Here is a 12,488-nt window from a genome sequence, read left to right on the forward strand (position 1 = left end):
CCTAAAATCTAAGGTGATCTTACCATTTGATGATTTAACTGAAGGGTCAATGACCAATAGTTTTATGAGCAAGTAAATTCAGTCTGTGACCATATAAACTTCGACCGACACCTCTAAATCTTCAAATACCATCCAGTTATCTTCTTATTTAAAATACCGGTTAGGTTCATCATGCATTCATATTGATTTATGAATAAAATACGTTTTTTTTATTTTAGGTGGAGACTTTCATCATGATGTACAAAACACATTGTCAGTGCATCTTAGATACTGCAATTAATGCTAACTTTGAAGAGGTAAGGATCATTTCTTATAAAGTAAGGGAACAAACAAACGATTAAATGAAACATTTTAAAATGTAACGTTTTAAATGTGGAATGAGTGACAAGTATAACTTGGGTCAACTTACACTGAAAAGTGTAAAGTTTCCAATTTATGGTATTGCAATGATAAATTTGTTTTGGAAAGAGTTTCCGCAATAATTTGTTAATCTTTTTTTTTGTAATTTGTGCAAAAGGGGGACACATTAAGCGTGTTACTAGATAAGAGAAGAATAGAAGAAGAGAAGAGAGAAGATTTATCTTTCTTTTTTTAAAAAAAGAACATACAAATCCTGAATGTTAAAAAATTTGGTACCAATATATTATATAATCTTGACTCTGTCGTCGTGTTAGTGTAATTTTCGCCAATATTAGATATTCATAAGAGCAGAATGAATTGGCAAAATTAGAAATATAAGCCGGAGATCAAATCAAGACACCAATTTTAAGTCAAACAACATCTTTCAAAATCTTCTTGATATTCATTGATTACATATGTATCGATTGTTTCATTTAAATTTCAATCGGGACACCTCGGTATCCATAAATAAAGCTTTATGTATTAACATTCCGAATGTGTTGTGGTAATTCGGAATGTCTTTTAAATCAACTTAATGCCTAATGAACTCGATATGGCTTTTTGTGTTGATTTTGACAGGAGTTGAAAGATCAATAAAATTCAGATGATCCATAATAACAGTATATAAATTTCTTGAAATTACCAGCAAGTGCATCATTTAATACAAAACAAATATATATCTCGTAATAAAATAGTGTGCAATGTTTATGACTTCCAGTATCTTTCATAGCCTTCTAAATAATAATAATTATAGTATTAGTAATAATAATAATGCTAATTGTTAGAATAATGATGTATCATTTGTATCATTATTAATATATTGTTAATTTGGGAAAAAGAAATAAGTATTTGTATGTTTAACAAAGCTCAACTTTTTTAAGCTTTATTCACAACATGATCACGTGGGGTGTAATCGGGTATAACATTAATAGCTGCAGTAGAACATACTTTCACGAAATATGGTCAGATGAAAGACTATCAAAGTCTTTGATATAGGAGCAAAAATGTAAACCTTTTACATTCAAAGTATAATATCATTATCAGAGTATTATATAGGATTATGTCTGTTATACCCTGTAAACAGTGCGATTAGGGAGCAAATGTGATCAAAATATTGGGTTCAAAAGGGGTTCATCAAAATTACCATTGTTTTGAAATAAGGTATAATACTTATAAATAACTTCTATGAATCCAATAATTGAGGTATACATTTTGCCATCTTACACGTATTTTTTTAAAATAAAAACAGTCATGCGCAATATATTTGAAGTGAGTCTCCTTTTTGTAATCCCTACGACCAAATCAAATTTTTGTTTAGTGGAATAGTAGTGGATAGTTAGATAGATAATCATTTGTTTGTAAAAGGAAGATACAAGAATTTGTATGACAAAACAAACGAATCTACTTAGCATTTAATGCTTGGATTCAGATGAGTGACTACGTGAAAAAAAATAATTGAAACTTTTACGGAAAACTGATCTTATGGATCTCCATGCTCCATGCAGCGGCAGGCGTTCGTTTCCCCTCTTATTAACCGCTGCAGACAGACCTTTCGAAATTCTTGGGCGTTATTCAAATCATACGTCGTTTGATACGCGTAAAATTATTAACTTTTTCCGCCTTTGCAAAATTCTTGCATTTTCTGAGAGGGATGAAGGCAATGTGGACAGTGAATTTCGAACGTCAGACCCTGTTCTGGGCTGGATGGATTTCGAAGAATTGGGTCTATATAGGAGTTGAAGGTCATCAAAAGGAAAAGTCTCTCAACTGTATTTAAGGTCTTCAGGTCTTGTCCATTTACTGTCTTCTTTTTAATATGTACTATATGTACTTCTTGATAATGCAAAATGTACATGCAATAGATATTTTTTTTTGTTTGAGAATTTCAATATCAAAGGACGATATTTTGCAGACATTGACACGGCAAACTGATAAAACTTAGAATCTCACCATGACATATTAAATTCCATTTGAAGTTTTTGGTTTATTGATATAAATTAGACAAGATAAAGGGTTAAAGCTTCTGAGTACTCTTTGGTCCAGAATTATTGAATATTGTTGAAAATTTCAAAACATATTTCATAAAAATGCCACCCACCTTAAAATTGTTGATAACATTAGTTTTAACTTAAGTCGAAAAGACACAAGTTTGATAAATGTTGGTTTCATATCAAAAACCATTCATTAAATATTAAAAGGAGACAATCCACGGAAATTCGTGGCTTGATCGTTGATAAGAAAGAGCAAATGTACGTGTTTGAGACATGGGCCAAGTTAACTTATGACATTAATGGTAACGGTTTGGTATCAATCTTACTTTAGTTCAACCAGATAGTCCAGTAGAGTAGGCCTGTATTCTGCCATAGACGTGAAAAACTGACGAATTTTATGCAATTTGGAAAAAGATTAATTTGAAAAAAATATGTTGATATGATGTATGATATCTTAGTCAAATTATGATACTCATAAAAGATTTTTATCATATGATATTGTTGTTCCCCGTGAAAGAGTAATCAAGGGAATCAAGGTTATAGCGGTAATCGAAAGAATGTAATCCAGGGACAAATACCAGACATGGAAAACAGACATACACAAAAATGAACATAAAGTAACTAAAATCATACATACAATGTAACAAAAGCAAATGAGCAACTCGGACTCCATTTCAAACTGCGAGCATGGACCAGGTGCACCGATAGAAACGTTCAACTCTCGTTTTTGCATTTGTAATGGCTGGATTGACTGATAAATATTGAATTTTGACAGTTTTGTTTTTGGTTAAATTTTATGAAAGACCAAAAGATGACTTCGCCGTTTCTTTGGGAGTCTTTTTATCACATGAAATAACCTAGCACTAGATATACATGTATCTCATTTTACAACTGAAGTAATTCTATATTTTTGATATTATCTCTCATTAATGTTTTCCAAAATATTTTTTAAGTAAATTTTAAATATTTTATCTAAAGAGAATTGTAATTTTAGTAGTTGAAACAGTAAGATAATATTTTGTCGATTAGCATATTTTGTGTAAACTTTTTAATCAGTTATAAAATTTAAACCCCAAGATTACAATATGACATGGATTTCAATATGCTTCTTTTTGTGGAACGTCCCAAGTTCAAAAACACACAGCATTCGACAAAACGCCTCAATGGTAGCCTGTCAGAGCGTTAATCTTTGAGTTCATAACATTGTGTTAAATTTTAATCTGTTAGAGGTATAGTTAAAGGAAGGATTTCATATTGAAAACCAAGACTATGAGTCATCGTTAGTGATAATTCCTAATTGTCAAAACCTTCAACTACATGAAAAGACCTTATTTTTATTGCATTACGATCAATAGTTGGTCACGTCGTCCAAGAATGTCTTCTTTTGCAAAATCATCATTATGGTTTCCAGAGAAAATATACATGTATACAAGAACTTACCTTAGATTTTGGATATTTTGGAAACTTACAATGAAACCCGTCAAGTTGCTTTTTGAACTACCATTTTAGCATTTGTTTTTTCCATTTTGATTTTTTTTTTAAATTTAATCAATGCTCGCAAAAAGTTCACTTCACAAATTGTAGTTGTCAAACAACTTCAAATAGTTGTATGGACACCATTAATCAATACATAACATAGAAACAGAAAATTCATGCGTCATTAGTTTTATTTATAGTGAATGTGGTAAAAAAGTCATCATACAAAAGCAAAAAAAAGAGTTGGAAATGAATGCATTGTGCAAAATGGTGACTAAAACAATAGCCACGACTTAATTTCTTTCAACAGTAAAAACTAAATATTCAAACTTGCGTCGTAACTTTAAATGTTATTCTATATCCTATATAATTTATAATATTTGAAATTGTCATTTAATTATCCATTTATTTATCTTATGATTGTTTTCAGATACAGAATTTTCTTCTTCACTTCTGGCAGGGACTTCCAGAGCACCTGTTTCCTTTAGTTGAAAACCAAGTTATCATTGATGTCATATGCGTTTGTGATAACATTTTGTACAAAGTAAGGTCTATAAAGATATACACAAAAATCAAAATAAACATAATCAATAGTGTTATTTGCAGGCGTGTTTCAAGGAGTTACCTCTATTCTGCAAGCATTAAGCAGCACTCCAGCTAAGAATCATGCAAAATGTGATTCATGGGTAAAAAGCTTACATATGTTTATTTTTGAAATTTTGTTTGAAATGCTATAGTAAACCGACATTAACATTCCGTTTTTTAGATAACCCATGCTCTTAGGAGATACAGATTATATAGAATGCACTGTAGATTTCAAAATTAAAGAAGATAACTCTGTAAATGACACCCAAATACAATAGAATCTATTGGATTTTCAATGTTGATTATCTCCTAAGAGCAGGCAGATTTGAATAAGTAATTACACAATTCATAGTAAAGACCCATCAAACAACTTAATTACAAAAATAGAAATTTGTAGCCTTTTTTGGGGTGTATCACATTTTTCAGATTTTGCATGATTCTTACAAAGACAGTTACTTAAATACAAATAATTAGGAAGATCAGTATAAAAAAATATATACAAGATAATCTGAATACCAAAAATATAGAAAAAGAAGCCAAATTCAGTACCAAGATGTTCTACCACGTGTTTAGGATTATAGATTTTCTGTAAAATTAAATAAAAATACAAAAAAAAAAGGTCTTGTTGTTTTTGTGAATTTACTGTTTACGGATATTTTACTGTTACAAATACTTACACAATGTAGTTACCTGCAGGTAAAATGCAATGTTATTGCATACCAAGTTATACATCTATTTTGTAGGTTCTAACTGAAGTATTAATACCGTCTACTATGCAGGAAATGTCTGAAACGTAAGTCATAACTAGAATGTGTAATTGGGTGTTGCTATGAGTATACTTCTAAACCTAACAGAAAATGTTTTTTTGTGTGTGTTAGAGGAAACACAACACATACTCGTGTCCGTTGTTCATTTCATAACAGTTCCATGGAAGTTAAATCAATAATGTCTTCTTATTTTTATTTTCTAGACTCCACGTTGAATTAAATTAATTTTGCTAAAAACAGATTACTTCTAGATATTATAATAAACTTCATGTGTTTTTAATTGTAGATTATTGTGCGATATTAGAAATTTCGCAAAACACTGGGAAAACTGGGTTGCTACTTCACTAGAAAACTTACCCGAAAAACTTTCTGAGCACAAACTCCCTGTTGCTAGAAGGTTTGCATCTGCCTTGAAACGCCAGACATCTTTTCTTCATCTTGCCCAGGTAAACTTGAAAGTTATTTAACGGTACTTTTTTTCATTTTTTTTTTTTTTTTGGACATTCAAAATCTGAATCACTGATACATTTTTATAATGAACTACACAGCATTTTAAAAGTAGGTTTAAAGATAAACTAGTTTATGAGATTTATGCTTCAATCCATATGTGAAAAGAAATGGCTTTTTTGTCAGAATAATTCCTAACAGGGGAATGATATTATTCATGGATTCATTAAAACTAATTTTACTGTTGATTTTAGTTTGCTTTCAGCTGAGGTAATTTTATGATAAAATGCTTGGAAACTCCAATAATTTTATCAGAATATTCAATAACCATGTTGCAGTATTCTTGTTTGTAAGAATCAGGCAAAATGCACAAAATCAAAAACATGCATGTCAAAACCCCACTGATCTGACAGTATAATTTCACTCAAGGATGCATTCTTTTTATGAAAAAAAAAAAAAACATTTGATCTCTGCATCTCAGAATTTGCTTAGAATTTTTTACATACAATGTTAGAAAAATGAGGTTATTGATAGAGTTATCTGCCTTTAAAATGGCCATTTTCAGTACATTTCAATGAAATTGTTACTTAATTTACCAAAATGTTGTTGAAAATCATGTAATTTTCCTTGATTCTGACGGTGCAAATAGTCAAACTGAACTTTTACAATGGAGGGGTTTTCATACCACGTTTCACCAACTACCTGATTTTAAAAGAGACTGACACTTAAACATACAACAATAATGACTTTTTTAGACAGCGAGACCAGTATTATATGATGCAGCTTTGGTGAACCAGACGATTGAGGATGTAGATAGGATAGACCTGAGCAGTATTGGGTCTAATGCCCTCTCCACTTGCAGTGATACTGATAGCGATCTCGATGTGAATGCAGAATGTAAGTGTATATTACACATATATCCTAATAGTACTTTATTCGTGTTGATGCAATGGTCATGTTTCTTCCATGTGACTGATTCTTGAAGTGAGTGAACACTCTTTCGCGTAATTATAGCAAATAAAATTGACCAGTAACTCTTGCATAACATCCAAGAACATTTCATTCTACAGTTACCTTTATATAGAACTAATGACGTAAAAATATAAGTTATACTGTGGTTTAAAGTATTGATCATTACTTATTTCAACTCTTTCAGACTGTTATTGATACTAGTTTTTTGTGATTATATAAATTCCTTACTGTAAATGTCATTATACATGATCTTCTTACAGCTCACAATTTTTTCCTCACACTTTAAATTTAGAAAAGCATTGTGCATTGTCCTATTTTTGCGACGCAGTCGATATAGTTTTGTTTTTTACCCTCTGACCTTAAAGACGCTCTTCCATGGAAACGCATGATCGCAATTCTGTTTCCCATTTGGTCAAATATTGATAACTTAATGGCGTTCGAAAAAAACTGTATCGAAAATTGACATTGCGTACCATGTGTTATTACCTGAATGAAATTTAGAAAATTATAAGTAAAAGGGACAAATTTTACAAATGCGTTGGCTATCTTATTTTTAAGGTAGTACTTGTTTAAACTCTCCTTTATTATCCTTATTGAATGTACCATTAACAACAATTATCTCTGCTGATACATGCTTTTTTTCATTTTTCATGCTTTTGGTTGGGAGAATATATAATCTTGCATTTATTCTAGTTTTGAAGGAATTTAAGGAACTGCTTAGAAAACAGGCCACCGTGGAAGCTTTTACGGAATGGCTGGATGCTCTAGTAGAACAAAAAGTTGTTAAGGTAGGTTGAGTATAAACTAAAATTTTCTAGTTTTTTTTTCAATTTTTGTTTTCGTTTTTTTTTTGTTAACAATTTTTTTTGTGAAAATGAAAAGACAAATGTTAAAATTTTTTATTATACCCTCAGTTCTTGACAACCAACAAGACCTTTGAACATATATTACTCCACTTTAAAGAGGTAGACCTAGGGTGAGGGATACAACTCTTAAAATCAGTGGTATGTTTGCACCATACTCAATTTCAACAAAGCCTATCAAGCTTTCATTTAAAATAGAATGTAATCAATCCAAGTTACTTTGATGCTTAGATGAGATTGATGTAAAATGCATTACACCAACGTTCTAATGATTTGAAAGGGTTACATCCCTTATTCTAGGCCTACCTTCTTAATTCATCATTAAAGAATAAAAATTAATTGTATATATATTGTTTAATTCTGACCTTATCAAAAACGCTTTGTAAGTTTGCAAAAGAAAAATGATGTTAGCTCTTCAGTTGGAGAGTATTGTTCTAAGTAAACATGAATATTTTGAAACATTTTTAATATTATTTTTTTAACTTTGTTGACTCTTCCAGCCAAGTAAACAGAATGGTCGATCATTTAAGAAGCGGGCATCGGCGTTTTTGTTGAAGTGGTCATTTTTTGGAGCAAGAGTGATGCACAATCTAACTCTAAATAACGCACAATGTTTTGGTAAGTAATGTTTGGTGGCATTGCCAATTTAAAAAAAATACATTACCTTTATCAGTCTTTTCTATGCCCCTCTATATGTTAAACTTCTTCTTCCGGTTTTCACTTGTCTATACTCGGCGTCACATAAATAACATACTGTTAAAATTTGAATAAAAATATTTTCTTCGACTTTATTGACACCAACCGTCGTTTAAATTGTCTTAAATGACTTGCTCATTCGTTTAGCCAAACAGCTTCTCAAAAACAAGTCGCTTATTAGCTTAAATCATGCGTAACAAATCCTTACGGGAAAATCCCATACTAATATCCGCCATGTTGGTTTTTACGGGACGATTTGTTTACAAACGAAGTGCGTAAGTTCCCGTCGAACTCCGGTGACAATCGTCTGCTTGATCAACTTCTCGGTATTATACGTTGTTCGCGTAAAATAAATCCGAGATATCCGAAATAACGCCGAATTGCATTCTGGGTTCTTCGGTTTTTGGACAAACCATTTAAACGTAAACAACATCTCCTAGCAACCCGATCACTGTAAACATGGCCGACTTTTTACAATGTAAATATTGCCACCTAGAATTAAAATCTGACCGGAATTTAACGATTCAATGTTTAGGGAGAAGCCGTTTGGCTAAACGAATGAGCAAGTCATTTAAGACAATTTAAACGACGGTAGGTGTCAATAAAGTCGTAGAAAATATTTTTATTCAAATTTTAACAGTATGTTATTTATGTGACGCCGACTATAGTATTCGCTTGCGTTTACTTTTCTGCTAATGTTAGGTATAATGTTACAGCGTTTTACTTAAAACCAAATACGTTTAAAATGCATTTTAATAGCTTTATAACACTTGTCATAAACGAAGCAAATTAAAACTGTGGACCGGTACCACAAACTTAGCTTACTTTTTATAAAATTTCATGAGTGAGTGTATGTGGAGACTTACTAGATTCTGAAACGTCCGTGCTTTGTTGTATCTAAGTGGTAGTGTACATTTTTCTTCAGAAAGCAATGAGCAAAACGTTGAAGGCCTTTGAATGGATTTTTTCCGAAACAATTTGTTATTTTATTATGTTTACTAACAATAAATATGCTTTAAGTGGTATTCGATATATGATATTAAAATCCGTTATATAATTTATAAGTGACCCGATTTAATTTTAACTCCAAAAATGAAATTACGAGAATGGAAATAAAAAAAACTTGCTAAAACTTTGTCCTAAGAAATAGATACATAAAGTTCCGTGCATTAGATATTATCAGTTAAAATTCAATTTCAACATCATTGAAGATAAGTTAAATCCGAAAGAATATTCTTGAGACAATATATTGTAGCTTTTATCATATCTAACAAATTCCATTGCGCAATTTATGGCTTTATCTTAAGCTCCTAAATGTAAAATAATAGCTATATTGCACTCGCTTATGACAGCTTCAAACTGTAATAAATATGCACATGTGTAAGGTACATAATGGCGAAGGCCATGATCGTAAATAAGCCCGCGAAAGAAAAAATTGGCAAATAGATTTTAGTCCTAAATTCAAATGCTCGTTTTTAAACAAGAAATCGACCATTAAATAATTTCCAACCAGAGAAGTTTTCCTTTGCTTAATAAACAATTTGACTGATATTATTGACATAGTTCTCAGAACCAAGGTCCGCCAAAGCTTGACATTTGCGAAATTGAAAACTTTTTATAAGGAAGTTCTGAATGGTGGAGAGATGGTATAATTCTGTCTTTAACACCATATCGTCTAATTATTCGTATGTCTAAGGTACCAAGCCACACAAAAAACTCACACATGCACGCTGTCAATGGTTTAAGTGCAAAACAAACACATTGAACAAACAACTCCTTTTTATTTTTACAGACTGTTTTATTTTAAAGTTCTATGTAATGAGAACTCACTGTTTCAATTGGTACTTAACAATGTTATCTAACTTAACGAATTCCTTATATTTGTGGTCAGACTTTGATTAAACAGTAGGAGTAAACCCGTCAACTGCTTATTATTTTATCTGACTACTTTCAACAGAAAATTCTATAGGTGGATTATAAATTATCTCAGTTTTAGCATACATATTACACTGTATTGGTATGGTAATTGCAGGTTCCTTCCATTTAATCCGAATGTTGTTGGATGAATACGTACTACTTGCAGTAGAAACGCAAATACATGTAGAGAAAGATGCAGAGCTTCAAACATTGCTTGAGAAACATATGAAGACGGGTATGTTAAGTACGATTTTATGCTTTATTTGAAGTTTTGAAAGTGTATAGATTGATTGTTCATTTGTAAACTATTGTTATGACTGCTTGTTATATACAATGGGAACATTGAAATTATCTCAAATGTTAGAATCCATGGTAAGCGACAGTGGAGGAACCAATATTCTAGCAGAAATGAAAAGAATGTAATCCAAGGGCAAAGACCATTGATGGAAAACGGACAAACACAAGAAAGAACATAAAAAAAACAAAATAACACATACTATTAAGTAACAAAAGTAAATTAGGAACTGGCACTCCACTAAAAACTGGAAGCATAGACCAGGTGCACGGGTAGGGCAAGCGTCCTCAGCTTTTCTAGAAACACTCACTGAGTTCGGGGTAGACGAAAGAGGAAAGGAAAACTATTACACGTTGAACAAATCAGTTTTCATGGTGCAGATGGATACACCGTAACGACCCACGAGTTCATGATGACGACCATAAAACTTCTGTAGTGATGTTGTAGCAACATAACCCTGTTCCAGAAGCCAAATTGTAAGAAGTCTAACGCGATACAAAGGGTCTGCTTAGTTACGGCAAGCTCTGGCATAACGTATGAATTGTGATATGCAAAGTCCATACGCAGGTGCTGAAGGGATGTTGCCTCTGGTTGAAATATAAATATTGATAATTTATTGAAAGGTGATGAGACAACTTTAATTTGTTAATTTACACATTTTTATTTTGACGATGCAAATAATTCGGTATGAAATTATTTATACAGCAGTGCTTTTTTTATAACACAGTTCATGGTAATAAATATATATTGTGAAATGCTTCTTATATTAAACCCTTTAAGTTAAAGAGTTTTCTAAATGCTAATGCATTATTACCATGATCATTTTTAGGTATTAATAAATATGATATATGTTGTGAAGTGGCTTAATTAAACGCGAATAAGAATAATGAATAAGTGAAAAAAGCCATGTTTAAAAGGTAGAAAGGAACTACATACAATTAATATACAATAAAATAATATCTTTAAGTAAATTAACTGTTTAAAAAGAATGGAGTTTTTTTTTCTCAGACGAAACTGGCGCCCGACCAATCTCCACACAGCCAAGCACATGCTTTCTTGCCAATCGTCAAAATGGCAATGGTGGCCGGAACAACAGACCAATGAAACAAGAGAACTGTCTTGAAGGTCATATGAATGGCATTAATCCATTTGGTCTCCATGGGGATTGTGATAAACCACCATTTATGTCGAACCATCTCAACAATATCTCGGCTATGACACAGGTAGGGTTTAGATTCGTGGACATGCATAGCTCACTTCATAAACATACCGTGCAAATGGAAGTGGACCATGATCTGGTCAAATAAAAAAAAAAATTCTTAGCAGAATAATTGAGAAATCGAATAAGAATTGTGGACTAATTTGATATATAAACCGTTACACGAATTACATCCGTTCCCCATTCCATACATTCAATATGACTCGATATAATTTGATTTTAATTTTACAAAGTCCGTTGTCCACCATTCTTTTGTTTCATTGAAAAACTTTCTTCATTTCCCACCTTTAAAGTATATACAGAAAGGTGTAGGGACATTGAGCTACGAATATTGCCTACAAATATCAACTTTCTTGAAATAACGTAAAGGTTGTTTATAACATTTATAGTAAAATATATAAAATTTAAGGAAAAATAATAGTTTTTGGCATTAATTCATTGTAATTACGTCACAATGGTATTATTAAGCAAAAACAGCCAAGGGTTGTAAATTTAGTTTTTTTTGTTTTTTTTTTTTTGGGGGGGAGGGACATATTTTTTCATCCAGATAACTATGTCCACACCCAATAAACAACATAGTTTCACTTAATACTAAGTTGTTTCTTGGGTGTGGACACCATTGCCAAAAATATGACCAGAAAGGTATCAAAAAGTACCAAATTTTATAGAATATAAAAATGTTTGTAAACTTCGAGCAATTGTTCTGTTCTTTCTATGCTAGAATTATCAGAAGTCTATGTTTTCTTAAATATGATGGATTTAAGTCCCAAATGTCACTCAAAATCATTTAACACTTTTTATGATTAAGTTTCAGTTAATTTTTTAGGCCAGTAAGACCCTTTATCACCCATCTCCTTTCTT

The 12,488-nt window shown here is 31.5% G+C and overlaps 1 protein-coding gene across 4 annotated transcripts in view; it reads left to right on the forward strand.

Annotated features, from left to right (window-relative positions):
* Positions 1-12,488, forward strand: part of LOC148609559 (DNA-binding protein RFX6-like) — a 40,670-nt gene that overhangs the window by 24,115 nt on the left and 4,067 nt on the right. For all 4 annotated transcript variants that reach the window (XM_088540733.1, XM_088540735.1, XM_088540734.1 and 1 more), the window contains exons 8-16: positions 219-296; positions 4,297-4,410; positions 5,195-5,244; positions 5,505-5,664; positions 6,421-6,562; positions 7,331-7,425; positions 8,001-8,118; positions 10,229-10,348; positions 11,417-11,631. In XM_088540733.1, coding sequence (XP_088396859.1) covers positions 219-296; positions 4,297-4,410; positions 5,195-5,244; positions 5,505-5,664; positions 6,421-6,562; positions 7,331-7,425; positions 8,001-8,118; positions 10,229-10,348; positions 11,417-11,631 — 1,092 coding nt within the window. The remainder of the gene's footprint in view (positions 1-218; positions 297-4,296; positions 4,411-5,194; positions 5,245-5,504; positions 5,665-6,420; positions 6,563-7,330; positions 7,426-8,000; positions 8,119-10,228; positions 10,349-11,416; positions 11,632-12,488) is intronic.

Source organism: Perna viridis, chromosome 8 (assembly GCF_037379345.1).
Source record: "Perna viridis isolate PV_CMFRI_1.1 ecotype Kerala chromosome 8, ASM3737934v1, whole genome shotgun sequence".
Lineage (NCBI taxonomy): Eukaryota > Metazoa > Mollusca > Bivalvia > Mytilida > Mytilidae > Perna > Perna viridis.